This window comes from Zalophus californianus, chromosome 3, assembly GCF_009762305.2.
Source record: "Zalophus californianus isolate mZalCal1 chromosome 3, mZalCal1.pri.v2, whole genome shotgun sequence".
Taxonomy (NCBI): domain Eukaryota; kingdom Metazoa; phylum Chordata; class Mammalia; order Carnivora; family Otariidae; genus Zalophus; species Zalophus californianus.
In genome coordinates this window covers 9,160,167-9,174,859 of record NC_045597.1, presented here as the reverse complement: position 1 = coordinate 9,174,859, position 14,693 = coordinate 9,160,167, and the positions used below count along the sequence as shown (strand labels likewise).

The window sequence follows — 14,693 nt, the reverse complement described above, 5'->3', positions numbered from 1 at the left end:
CTTAGCTTCCACTTTGCCAGAGCTTCCCTCTCTCGAACTGCATGGAATTTTGTCTGTGGGACCAGCTCTCCCTGTGGCAATGTGGGGACTTCATGAAGGGTGTGCATTTGGAATCCACACTTACTTAGCCGAGGGGGTTCCTAGGAGTAAAGTAGAAGGGAACGGAGGGCAGGCTCAGGTGAGCCTTAGAGGAAATATGCGGGTCCAGACCACTCTGGGGGCTGCTCGGATCACAGATTACCACACTTCATTGGCCTCTAAGATTTTAAATGGTTGGGAAAGCTATGTAGGGCATTAAGGCACAATTGGGCAGTGAAGACATGGGAAAAAAATGTTGCAAAGTTGTTTTTCCATCTTCTTACTCTCTAAGATTTATTTTATTAGTGAAAAGAAACTTTTCAGAATGAGACTTAACTCATGTTTGCCAGTGGTTGTTCAGCTCTGTAGAAATTTTGTGTTCTCCATGAAGACTTAACGAGAATAGCTAGAGGGAATGGGGAAAAACTTGTTTCTGGATATTATAGTGTTTGTCCCTATGACATCTTACAAAAATCAAAGAAATCCCCTGTGTCACAAGAGTTTCTGAGTTCCAGCTGGTTTGGGTTTTATTGTAGAGCATCTTGAATGAATGAAACAAGCCCCTTTCCATGTCTGTTTCTAGGCGTATATCTATATAATCTATATTTTATAATTATGCATAACTCATAAAAATAAAACATTAGCTTTTATTTAATTTTTATAGCAGATTTGATTATTTCATTGAAAATATGTTATGTGTAAAAATTATTAAATATTTGAGCATAGCTGTCTGAAATGTTAATGGTATTTTAGTGACATGAAACTTGAATGGTATTTATTAATATATATTTTAAAGTTTTTATTTAGATTCCAGTTAGTTAACAGACAGTGTTTTATTAGTTTCAGGTGTACAATATAGTAATTCAACACTTCCATACATCACCCGGTGCTCATTGCAAGTATGCTCCGTAATCCCCATCACCTAGCTCACCCATCCCTTCTGGTGACCATCAGTTTGTTCTCTATGGTTAAGATTTTAACTAAATAATTTTTGCCTAAGTAATCCATTAGCATTATTCAGAAATAAAAAGTGTAAAAATTAAACAGTGCAAAGTCTAATTTCATTTTTGTCTCCTTTTTGTCTAGCTCCCAATTCTCCTCCTCCTTAGGTAACTACTATTATTTGCATTATGTGTCTTTTGGAGAGATTGTGTGTATGTGCGCGTGCATGCGCGTGTGTGTTCATGCATAAGCGCACGCACACACACACACACACACACACAGAAAGGAGACTTTGTTTTCCCTTCTAGTTTCTGGTGCTAAAGTTGCATTTTAATAATATACATGTGAGTATCATTCTTAATTTGTTTTGTGGTCTCTGCAAGGCCTGGAGATATTTTTAAATATCACATTATTGCATTATTGGATCTAGTGCTTTTACTTTCTTAACAGAGTTACATTAATGTGGTTTTATTGTTTTGTAGAAAGGATTCATTTTTGGAAAGTGGCCTAGTTAAATAGTTTACTGTTGGTAATTTGATTTTCTAAACCAAAAATTTTGTGATTGCGTCTTTTACTAGCTGAGCAACCAGATCAGGAATTGGAATATAAGAATCTAATAGGAACTAACACTCGTGGTTGCTTAAACTTGTTTTTATTCTCTCTCTTTAAGCCAGGGGAGTATTCTTGAAGATACATGTATTTCTTCAATATGTTCGCGAGTATTTTGAGAACTAGCGGCATTGCTTTTTAATTTTGTTACATAATTAATTGTATTTCCATGGTAGTTTATTTCATCTTGAGCATTTTGCTTATTTTATATTCGTGTATTCTAGGCAATGTAAAGAAACAAATTTCCAAGAAAAAAACTTCAGATAAAAAAGGAAGACATCAAAGGGAGTGGCCTCAGTATTCTCCTCTTGAAGACATTAAGCAGCGGAAAGTATTAGATCTCAGAAGATGGTAATCTCTAAAAATTGACTTTTTTCCTTAACCACACAATACCATTGTCATACTTAATAAAATTAATAATATTTCCATTGTATCTGATTCCCAGGCTAAAGTTAGATATCCCAGGTTTTTCTGAAGTAACTTCACGCTTGGTTGTTCATAGTGGGACCCAACCATGAGCCACACCTTGTGTTTGTTTGTTGTGGCCTATATGTCTCTCCTAATCTAGAACAGTCTCTACCTCACTTCCTTCATGGTTTTTGTTTTGTTTTGTTTTGTTTTTAATTCTAGGAGATTGACTTCTTAAAGAGACTTGGCCAGATGTCTTGTAGAGTGTCCTACCTTCTGGATTTGTCTAATTTTTTTCCCTTGATAGTTGTCTAAATTATTTCTATAACCTTAGTATTTCCTGAAAGCTAGAAATTAGATATAAAGACTTGGTTTAGATTCTGGTTGAACATTTTAGGCAAGAGTACTGCCTAAGTGTGATCCTGTGTGCTCTGTATTGCATCACATTAGGAGGTACATAGTATCTGGTCATCCAGGATTAGATTCTAAGAGTGATCGCTGGATTTCAATGGTGACAGCCTAGCCCACATTACCAAGGTTCTTTGTTCCCCTCTGCAACGTCATGTAATCAGTGGGGTGGCAGTGGCATCAGGCTAATATCCTGTCCCCATCAACTTTTCACCTAATGGTTTTGGCCAAACCCCATTGACAATTGTTGCCTGAATCCTTGTTGCAAAATGGTGATATTTCAAATTTCTATCATTTCTTCTCCTTTTATTAGCTGATATTCTTCTAATAAGAAGAACGTTCACTCATCAGCTGGGGCTATTTGGTTACCTTAGAATACAGTTCCTATTCTAAAGAAAAAAATGTTTAATTAATGATAGCTTTTAAATATTACTAGTCTATGATTTGAGGTTTTAAAAATTGTATGAGGTTGAAAAATGCTAGATTTTATCAGTTATTTCATATATTAGACCCTTTACTGTGGGTTGAGAATAGAGATGCACAAAACATGGCCCTTGTTTTCTCAAGGTTTAGAATCTAGGTGAGAAATGGGAACTAAGCAGAAAAAACATAAAATATCTCAGGCAATCTGTCAGATGATGAGTATGAATAAGCTACCATTAGTAGAGGAGGTAGTGAGGAGCTTGGTCGTAAGAGAGGCTTCACTGAGGACCTAGGTCTTTTTTTTTTTTTTTAAAAGATTTTATTTATTGATTTGAGAGAGAGAATGAGATAGAGAGAGAGAGCATGAGAGGGGGGAGGGTCCGAGGGAGAAGCAGACTCACTGCTGAGCAGGGAGCCTGATGCGGGACTCGATCCCGGGACTCCAGGATCATGGCCTGAGCCGAAGGCAGTCGCTTAACCAACTGAGCCACCCAGGCGCCCGAGGAGCTAGGTCTTAAGAGAGGAAATCTGAGGGGATGGAGTGTCCAAAGGTCTTTGAATGGATGGTAGGAAAGTGTCTTGCTTGTTGGTAATGAAGATATGACAAGCTTGTTTGGAGTGAAGCTCAGAGAAGCCTAGAAACTCGCCCAACATCACGTGGTGAATAAGTAGATCTTGTATTGAAACTGAAGAGAGCCAGACTCCAAAGTTCATATTCTTTCTTTGTAACACCTGTCATGATCTATATCTTGGACACCAGGCTAAGGATTTAGCTTTTTTTCTTATGATGTAGAGAGAAACCACTGATGATTTCTTTTTTTTTCTTTTTTTTTTAAAGATTTTACTTATTTATTTGACAGAGAGAGACACAGCGAAAGAGGGAACACAAGCAGGGGGAGTGGGAGAGGGAAAAGCAGGCTTCCTGCTGAGCAGGAAGCCCGATGTGGGACTCGATCCCATGTCCCTGGGATCATGACCTTAGCCAAAGGCAGACGCTTAATGACTGAGCCATCCAGGCGCCCCATTGATGATTTCTTAACAAAAGAGCATTTTACAAAGACAAACTGGTAGTAATAAGTATGTAGAGCATGTTGGAGAAAGACACTATAATCCAAAACAGTAATGTTAGTTTCTTTGGATAAAGGCTTTGCCCATTTTTGCTTCTAATCCCTTAGGTTTAAGATATGTTTTAGAAACAAATTTGGATAATTGTATTTTAACAGTACAATATGTAAAGTTGTAAAGGCTTGGATGAAGAGGATAGATGGGAGCAATAACCTGAGGGGAAAAATTCAGGATGACAAGCTCATTTCCCACCGAGAATATTACAAGATTAGGGTTGCAGTGGAAACACCCATAGGAAAGAGTAGAAAGTCAATTAAAGTTGTAGGCCAGTCACCAGCAAGACCAGTAAAACAAGTTTGGATGGATGAAGAAATAGGGAAAATCTTAAGGGTGCCTAGGATTGATCCTAAGGCTTTGTGAAGAAGTGTTTAAGATGGAAGGGAGAGATTTAAATATGACAGAATAAGTCTTTTTACTCCATTCCTTCTCTCTGTTGGGGAAGTAGACCTTCCTCTGCCCTTCAAGGTTCTTCTAGCTGGACTTAGAATCAAATTGACATGAGACAGATGAACAGGAGAAAATCAAATTTAATGATGTATGTATAGGGAACCCACACAGACATGGAAATTCCAAAGACAATGAGGTAACATGAAGCTTAGTGAGCTAAGGAGGGGGTAGGGGTCTGAGGATACAAAGGGGAGGAAGGCCATTAGCAGGAAGGGGAAAGGAGATGTTCTGAAAAACAGAGTTTGCCCTATTATGCAGATCAGTTTCTTAGGTAAAGGAGAGTCTCTGTCAATAGCTCTCTTCCTCTTAAAAAGCAGGCAGTTGGGGGGGTGGTAGAGAGCTTTTTCTGAATCTGCTGGGTTTGGATTGCTTTTAACTCAAAATAATGTTCATGCCAAAGTGGTCCATCTTGGGGTGACCTGCTCTTGGCACCTACACCTCAAACCCATGGAAACAATAACAAAATTTAAAAAAAAAAATAGGGAAAAACTCTATCTTCCCTGAAACAAAGAAATAGCAACATTCCCAAACCATAGGTTTTAATTCAAGCGTCTCAAATCCTGTGCACTCTGGACCAACAGAGAGAGGACACCAAGGGCTACACAGACTATGGTGGGCCTCAAACAGCACAGGTTTCCCTAATGTTTGTGTGGCAGTCCTAAAACCATATGGTGACCCTTTGGTTAGATCCAGGGGTGTTACAGCTGCACCAGTGGAGAAACATTGGAGTTCTTGGTGGAGATCCAGTTCAGCGCTACAGAAATGCAGGTAGGGGCTATGGAAGGAGACCTCCTGCTGATCTGATTGCCACTTGATTATCTTACCCCTTCATTTCCAGCCAAGGACAGTGCCTCTGGTGAATTGCTGGGAAGGTTGGTGACGGCAAGAGTGAAACACAGGCCACATATTTCCTGATTTCAAAACATTACAGAGGCACATAATCAAAACAGTGTGGTCCTGGCATAAAGACAGATATGTAGACAAAGGGGTCAGAATAGAAAGCCCAGAAATAAACACTCGTGTAAATAGGCAAACAATCTTCAGTACGGGTGCCAAGACCACAGAATAGAGGAAGGACAGTGTCTTCAGCAAATGGTGCTGGGAAAAGTGGCTATCCTTCTGCAAAAGCATGAACTTGACCCTTACTTTTCACCATACACAAAAATGAACTCAAAATAGATTAAAGACATAAATATAAAGATCTAAAACTATAAAACTCCTAGCAGAGAACATAGGAGGAAATTTCATCACATTGGATTTGACAACAATATCTGAGATATAACACCAAAAAGACAGGTAATAAAAGTAAAAATAGACAAATGGAATTATGCCAAGCCTTAAAACTTCTGTGCATCAAAGGAAACAATCAACACAATGAAAAGGCATCCTCCAGAATGGGAGAAAATATTTGCAGATCATATATCTGATAAGGGGTTAATATCCAGAATCTGTAAAAACTCCTACAATTCAGCAACAACAAAAAATATCAAAGAACCTGATTAAAAAATGGGCAAAGGACTTGAATTGACATTTCTCCAAAGAATATGCAAATGGCCAACAAGCATACAAAAAGATGTTCAACATCATTAGTCATCAGAGAAATGCAAATCAAAATTGCAGTGTGATATTACCTCACACCCATTAGGATGGCCACTATCAAAAATGCAGAAAATAATAATTATTGGCAAGGATGTAGAGAAATTGGAACTTTTGTGTGCTGTTGGTAGGAATATAAAATTATAAAATGGTATAGCACCTATGGAAAAGTATGGAAGTTTCTCAAAAAATTAAAAATGGTATGTATGTTATGGGCCGAATGTTTGTGTCTCCCCTCAATTCAGATATTGAAATCCTAACTACCCCCAAGGTGATGGAATTAGGAAGTGGAGCCTGTATAGAAAGAGACAGGAAGAGGGAGCTTGCTTCCTCCCCTCTGTCTCTGCTCCATGATGTGAGGATACAAGGAGAGGGTGGTCATATGCTAAACAGGAGGCAGCTTCTCACCAGACATTGGATTTGCTGGCATCTTGATCTTGGACTTCTCAGCCTCCAGAACTGTGAGAAATAAATGTTTGTTGTTGAAGCTACTAGGTCCATTGCAATTTGTTATAGCTGCCTGAGCTAAGGCACCATATGGTCCAGTAATCCCAATTCTGGGTATATATCCAAAAGAATTGAAAGCAGGATCTTGAAGAGATATTTGCATACTATGTTCATTGCAGCATTATTCACAATAGCTGAGAGGGGGAAGCAGCCCAAGTGTTCATTGATAAAGGAATAAAGAAAATGTGCTATGTACCTAGAATGGAATATTATTCTGCCTTAAAATAGTAGGAATTCTGACGCATGCTACAACATACATGAACTTTGAGGAAGGACATTATGCTTGATGAAATAAGCCAACACAAAAAGATCAATGATATGTGATTCACTTATAAGAGGTACTTAAGAGTGGTCAAAATCATAGAGACAGAATGTAGAATGGTGGTTGCCAGTGACGAAAAGATAAATACTGTAGATTCCATTTATATGATGTATAAAGTAGTCAAACTCATAAAAATAGAAAGTAGAGTGGTGGTTGTCAGAGGCTGAGGGGAGGGGGAAAAGGGTGTCGTCCAGTGGGTGTAGAGTTTCAGTCTTGCAAGATGAAAAGGTTCTAGAGATCTCTTTCACAACAATATGAATATAGCTAACATCACTCACCTGTACCCTTAAAAATGGTTAAGATGGTAAATTTTATGTTGTGTTTCTACCAAAATTATATAAAAAAAAACAAAAATGGGGGCAGATTTGACAGTGGAGAGTCGAAGATAGCAGACAACTCTTCTGTGATAATGGGCTCTATTCAAGGATGAGTAAAATCATAGAGGAAGCAACTTGATACATGTATATAAAAGTTGCAAATAAGCAAAAACAGGGACAACTGCAGAAGGCATATACATCTTTGGGAGAGTTAGTCTAGGAAGTAAAGTTAAAATTCAGAATAAGCCCTCTTTATCAAAAAAGTTGTAATTTACACACTTTCTCAAAATGAAGTCAAAAAAGACATTGTATGACAACAGAAGGAAATAATTGACAGGTCCTTGGAAAGAAGTGGAGAAAAAAAAAAGTCATTGTAGAGGTGAAAACCACATTCGAAGCAAGGAAAAAAAAAACCCAACCCAATGAAAAACATAATCAAGTCAATGGCGAGCCAGTGTGAGGAGATCGCACAAAACTCACATGGAAAAGAACAAAGATGTAAAAATGATGAAAGAACAGATAAATATTGGGGCGCCTGGTTGGCTCAGTTGGTGGAGTGTGTGACTCTTGATCCTGAGGTTTTGAGTTTGAGTTTATTTAAAAATAAAATCTTAAAAAAGAAAAAGAACAGATAAATACGGATAACAGACAGAGGCTCCAAATAGTACTAACTTGTATTCTTGAGGAAGAGATCAGAGCATAGAAAAGAAAATAATTTGAAGACACAACTGGAAGGAATGTTCCCCAAATGAGGAAAGGCTAGAGTCTGCAGATTTGAAAGGGTAAATTGTGTCCCAGGAAAGGAAAGTCGATACAGATTGATGAGCATCAAGGCATGTTCTAGGGGAGTTACTGAAATTCAAGTATAAGGAGTCTTGGGTGCCCAGGTGCAAAACCAGTTGTACAAAGGGAAATTATCCCTTTGGTCTCTGTCTTCACCATGGCAGCACTGGCTGCCAGGCTACAGTGGAGTCATGTTTCTCAGGAGAGAAAAAGTCACCCAGATGTCACATTCACATTGTCATTCGAGTGTGGTAGCAACAGACTCCGAATCATGTGAGAATTCAGTGACTACAAAACCCATGAGCTCTTAGCCATTCAACAAGGGATGTAAACCAACCAAGATATTGCGGGTAAAGAAAGGAATGGAAAGCAGTAGGAAACAAGTCATGTTGACTGCTAAGTCCATTTGGAGGAAATTTAGTTGCAGAACGGAATGTTGGAGGGAGCTATGAATACCTGAGCACTTAGGGAAGTTAGCTTCTGAGTTTGAAACGGGAGCTGTATAATGCCAACACTTTCTCAGGCCAGGATCATTTCTGTGGGTAGGAATTCTTTTTTAAACAGCCTTGCGAATAGATATAAACAAAATCATTCTAATGTGTTCATTGGTTTTTTTCTTTTGTGGATGTAAACCAGTTATTTTGTAGTCTTTTCTGGAGGATGATTCTAGTTTCCTAGGGCTACCATAACAAAGTGCCATAAATTGGGTGGCTGAAAACAATAGAAACCGTCTCATAGTTCTGGAGGTTGGAAGTCTGAAGTCAAGGTATTGGCAAGGCCACATTCCCTTTGAAGCCATGGGGTAGAATTTTTTGCTTCATTCTAACTCCCAGTGCTTTGTTGGCAGCCCTTGGCATTCCTAGGCTTGAAGCTTCGACGCTTCTGCCTCCATCTCTGTTTCCCCCACCATGTGTCTGGGTCTTCGTCCGGCAGGCATTCTCCTCTCTGTGTGTCCTTCTTCTCTTTTTATAAGGACACCGGTCATCTTGGATTAAAGGCCCACCCCTACTCCAGTGTGACCTCCTCTTAATGCAATTCCTTCTGCAAAGACCCTGTTTCCAAGTAAGGTTGTATTCATAGGCTTCTGTGGTTAGGACTTCAATGTATCTTTTTAGGGTGGTGTAGTTCAGTCCATAACAATTCGTGTATTATGTGGCTACATAATAACCATATAGTTAAGGACCATAAGAATCCTTTGTATCTAGTCTTAAAGGTTCTAGTTCAGCCTATAGATACAAGGGTTGTTGATTTGTATAGGCGCCATTATGCATATTATGTGGACATATACGAATATATATACATGTATCTGTAATTTTTCTTTTTGTAATTAACTTTAAGGTAAGACCAAAACTGTGTTTAGTGATAAGTCTTATTTCTCCTTTTTGTTTTGGCCACTGTCAGCACCTTCATTAAAAAGCAGTTGGGAGGTGCACCTGGCTGGCTTAGTCCATAGAGTGTGTGACTCTTCATCTTGGGGTTGTGAGTTTGAGCCCTGCACTGGGTGTAGAGATTCCTTAAAAAAAATAAAATCTAAAAAAAAAAAAAGCAGTTGTGAAAAGGTAATTTGAAAGCCAATACTATTTCTTTTTTTCTGATTGAATAGTCTTGCTTCTTTTCTCCTCAGTTCACATTAGCTGCAGTCACTTCTCTTGACACGTGACAATTTAGAAAATTGTCTCGATTACTCAGTGCAATGAAATTGTGCCATGGAAGGATTTTGTGTTACACTTTAAAATTCTCTGTGACAATGGAACCATTGCTTCTCACCCAAGGGTTTTTAGTTGGACATAGTTGGTGATAAATGGGTGGTAAATTGTTTTTTAGTCTGAGTTGAAGAATCTGAAAAATTGATACATGGGGACAGTGCTTTGTTTCGTTTCTCCAGTATTTTTGAAGTTGCAAATAATCATGTATGCAGCTCAGTTAGGAGCTTACACTGAAATTTTAGTAGTTGGTGCCTACATTTATATATTATTATTTCTTTTCCATTGGTTTAGATAACATCTACTTTAAAGAGTGGTTAGTTAAACTTAGCTAACTTTATTAAACTGGATGGTTTATTGTTGTTATACATTTACAATATATTTAATAAATAAAAAAATATTTTAAGTGAGTAAAGATTTTACATTGGCTTATATGAGTAAAGTTTTCATTATGCTAACACATTTAGTTGCCATGAATATTATATTTCTGTATCCACATTTTGTATTCATTCAAGTGAAGAAAACAGTCTTTTGTTTTCTCAGGTACTGCATAAGCCGACCACAATATAAGACTTCTTGTGGTATCTCCTCATTAATTTCGTGTTGGAATTTTTTATATAGCACGATGGGAGCTGGAAAGTAAGTATTTATTAATTTATTGGTATCCCTAAATTCCAAATTCAGAAGTTTTTTAGTAAAAAGCAATATGCTTTTTCTGTAATTGAAGAGTTTTAAGAATAAGTTTTTCATACATCAAGAAAAAAATTGCTGCATTTTGTTATAAGCCTTTAGCTAAAAATAATAAGCATGTATTATTTGTGATAAAATAAGTATTAAGAATATAGTTGACCCTTGAAAAACACAGGGGTTAGGGCAGTCTCAAATCCACATAAAACTTTTGACTCCCCAAGAACTTAATGACTCATGGCCTACTGTTGACTACAAGCCTTACCAATAACATAAACAGTAGATGAATACATACCTTGTGTGTTATATGTATTATATACTGTATTCTTACAATAAAGTAAGCTAGAGAAAAAATGTTAAGAGTATCATAAGGAAGAGAAATGCATTTAAAGTACTGCATTGTATTTATAAAAAAAAATTTTCTGTGTATAAGTGGACCTGTGTGGTTTAAACCCATGTTGTTCAAGGGTCAACTGTATTACTAAAATTGTTTGCAAATCAGATGGACATATGAACATTGAGGCAGGTTATATTTCCATATGATTGGAATTGTAAAATGAAAGGTAATGTTTCTTTTGTAGTCTTCCACCTATTACCCAAGAAGAAGCTTTACGTATTTTGGGCTTTCAACCCCCATTTGAAGATATTAGGTTCGGCCCTTTCACTGGAAATACAACACTTATGAGGTATGAAGTCCTCGCTTACAGACAACACCTGATTTCTAGTTCTGTGAAATAACAACGCTGTAGATGTGTGTTGACAGTAAAACCATGTTTCCAGCTGCTGGGCCCCAGCCTTTGGTAGATACACCAAACTTGGGTGCTGCCCGAATTTTGCTGGAATTGGAATAGTGCCATCTGTGCTATGGAACTGTTGGCTATGAGCAAACTTTCTTGTCATTTTCAGATGGTTTAGACAAATTAATGACCACTTCCATGTAAGAGGATGCTCGTATGTTCTATATAAGCCTCATGGGAAGAACAAAACAGCTGGAGAAACTGGTAAGTAAGCATATAGAAGATTTTTACACACACACGCCTTAGGATCTGTCTCAAAGATTGGCTGATTTGGTTCATGGGACATTATGCAAACCTTGAATACAATCTCTTATTTTTATATGTCTTTATCCAAGGGGGAAATCATAATAGAAATCTGTAGGGTACTTTCATAACATGGGTGAATATTTTTAGCTCTTCTCATCTTTGCATGTAGAACTTTTAGAATTTTCAAGTATGTCCTAAACACTACTTTAATGCATTGCTTGTATTGTTTGGGCCTATGGCGTGTGTGCGTGTGTGCGTGCGTGTGTGTGTGTGTGTGTGTGTGTGTGTGTGTGTGCTGGTAAAACTCTTTCAGGAAGCAACATGGAATTTGCAATTCCTCTTCCTAAAAAGGAATGCCAGGATTTTAGAATATCTGATGGTAGGCCTGCACAGTAACATCTAACAACAGGACAATGGTCTTTGAAAGTGACAGAGTTCTATTACAGAATAGTCTTGGCTGTAACAGAGAGTAATGGAACTGATCTTCAGGACTATTTTTTTTTTTTTTTTTAAAGATTTTATTTATTTATTTGACAGAGAGAGACACAGTGAGAGAGGGAACACAAGCAGGAGGAGTGGGAGAGGGAGAAGCGAAGCAGGCTTCCCGCAGAGCAGGGAGCCCGATGTGGGGCTCGATCCCAAGACCCTGGGATCATGACCTGAGCCGAAGGCAGACGCTTAACGACTGAGCCACCCAGGCGCCCCAGGACTATTTTAGTTATATGTTAGTTATATTGGACAATTTCCATCTTTCACATTTCATCATAGCCTTTTGACTTTACTAATTAGAAAATTATAATATAGTTAAGGAAAAAATTATTTGACACTTGTTAAAATGATCATGGAGGCTTTATTCAAGACTATTGTAGTGGGTTATTATAATGGGAGCAGAGATGGGATTCAACCCTGAGTACAACAAAGACTACTGAGATTTATAGCCAATTAGCAAAGTGAGTGGTTGGGAGGTTACTATAAGGGGGCATGAAGGGGGTGGTTAGGGGGATCCTTGCTAACTGCTCTGAGAGGATTCTTGTGGTAGGCAGGCCAAGGGCAGGCTACAGGCTTAGACATCAAGAGTGGGGCATAAGGAAACTGAGCAGGTATTAAGGGTGACAGAGTCTCCTTAAACTGGCTTAGCAGGGTTCTTGCTAAAATTGGACCAACCAAGGATGGACACAGAAGCCTGAGGTGGAGTCCTACTGGAGAAGAGGGCTCCGAGGAACTTAACCAGTCTGGTTAAAGAGAGAGGGTACATGGTTTACCAAGGTGAAGGACTGAAACAGAGAGCAGGTTATAGCCTGTTGACCTGTAGCAGGTATAGCAAGTTGGTTATGAGTCAGGCACACTTGGGAGTTGACATGTGTTGGTTTCTATACATTCTGGTTCTGTGACCTTGAACAAGGCAGTTAGGACCACTTACTGAGTCCAGTGTAGACCTTTGTCTTTCCATATTTGTACCCATCCCATAGGGTCACTGTGAAGATAAAAAGAGACATATATTATATATACCTAGCCCCTTGTGTGACACAGAGTAAGGACTCAGTAAATGTTAGCTTTTATTCTTACTCCCTAAATTCTGCGCATTTGCAGAGAGCCTGTCCCTGTGGAAAAAACAGCTTTAAATGAATGGTATTTTTTTTTTCTTTTCTGTTTCTGGTGAGACTCAACACACTTCCTCAGGAATTGGTCAGACAGTTAAAAACTAACAAAGGATATACTTTCCAGGTTGCTAATTTTCTCTTCCCCTGTGTTTAGTTTGCTTTTTTTTTTTTAATAAAGAAAAGTGTCTACTGAATTTCAGTTTAAAAAAAAATTCAGTCATGTTTTTCATTCCAGAACTACCTAGTTCTTTTTCAAATCTTAAAAAAATTTTTTAGGGCGCCTGGGTGGCTCAGATGGTTAAGCGTATGCCTTCGGCTTAGGTCATGATCCCAGGGTCCTGGGATCGAGTTCCGCGTCGGGCTCCCTGCTCCTTGGGAGCCTGCTTCTCCCTCTGCCTCTCTCTCTGTCTTTCATGAATAAAGAAATAAAATCTTTAAATAAAAAAAATTTTTAAACCTGAGGTAGAGTTGGCATATAACATGACATTAGTTTCAGCTATATAACATAATAATGATTTGCTATTGTATACATTGCAAAAGGACCACCACAATAGGTGTAGCTCACACCTGTCACCACACGTACTTACAGATTTTTTTTCTTGTGATGAGGACTGTCAAGCTTTACTTACTTTACAGCTTTCAACTATAAAATACAGCATTATTAAGCATAGTCTCCAGCTGTACATTGTATCCCCATATCTGGCTTATTTTATAGCTGGAAATTTGTGCCTTTAATCACCTTCACACATTTCACCTTCCCTATTTTATTTTATTTTTTATTTTTTTATCTTTTTTAAAAAAGATTTTATTTATTTATTTGACAGAGAGCGAGACAGAGAGAGAGGGAACACAAGTAGGGGGAGTGGGGGAGGGAGAAGCAGGCTGCCCGCTGAGCAGGGAGCCCGATGCACCCAGGACCCTGGGATCATGACATGAACCATCCAGACGCTTAACCCATTTTATTTTTTAAAGTCTGTTGTTTCTTATAATTTCAAGCCCCCTTTATTTTTTTTCAAATACATTAAACCTTTTTTTCCCTGTATTTGATCTAATATCTAAAATTTGTCTGATTCTACTTTCTCTTGTTTCTTTTGGATTTCAGTTGAGATGTTGTGTTTCCTTGTGTGTATAATTTTTTAAAACTGTTATCTGTTTAGTTGGATCTACTTCTGTGGCAGGGTTTGGGGCTTGGTTTGGATTTAAAAATCTTGAGAGAAGATTTGCATTTAGTTTTGCCCATTTCCTGGAGTACTGGGACAATTTTTATTTAAACTCTCTAATTGAGGTTTTTTTTTTTTTTTTTTTTTGATGATACAGATGGCATCATTCTGAACTGGTTTATGATTTTGAATTCTTAGAGGAAATCTTGGCTGCACCATCAATCCAAAGTTTAGACTGGCACATTTCTTTGGTCTCTGTTCCATGTGGTCACTTTATTTCTGGTTCCCCTCTATACTGCCTCATGTTGTTCCAGCTTTGCATGGGTTTTCTCCTCTTGTCCTCTTCAAGAGAAGGCAAAACTTTACCTCTACCCATCTTAGGTTTTCAGCTGGGACATGTAGCAAAAAGACAGATGAGCCAGTTTATTAACACGTACGGCGCACTTCATGTGGGAGAAACCTCAGTGAAAAGGAACTCAGCCTGGTGGCTTAGAATGGCTTACTTAGCATCTGCAACAAAGAACAATACATTTG

General features: G+C 38.2%; 1 protein-coding gene across 6 annotated transcripts in view; it reads left to right on the top strand.

The window, feature by feature from the left end:
- Nucleotides 1–14,693, top strand: part of LOC113920650 (basic immunoglobulin-like variable motif-containing protein) — a 76,856-nt gene that overhangs the window by 10,407 nt on the left and 51,756 nt on the right. For all 6 annotated transcript variants that reach the window (XM_027590914.1, XM_027590913.2, XM_027590912.2 and 3 more), the window contains exons 3-6: nucleotides 1,854–1,980; nucleotides 10,212–10,307; nucleotides 10,937–11,041; nucleotides 11,262–11,356. In XM_027590914.1, coding sequence (XP_027446715.1) covers nucleotides 1,854–1,980; nucleotides 10,212–10,307; nucleotides 10,937–11,041; nucleotides 11,262–11,356 — 423 coding nt within the window. The remainder of the gene's footprint in view (nucleotides 1–1,853; nucleotides 1,981–10,211; nucleotides 10,308–10,936; nucleotides 11,042–11,261; nucleotides 11,357–14,693) is intronic.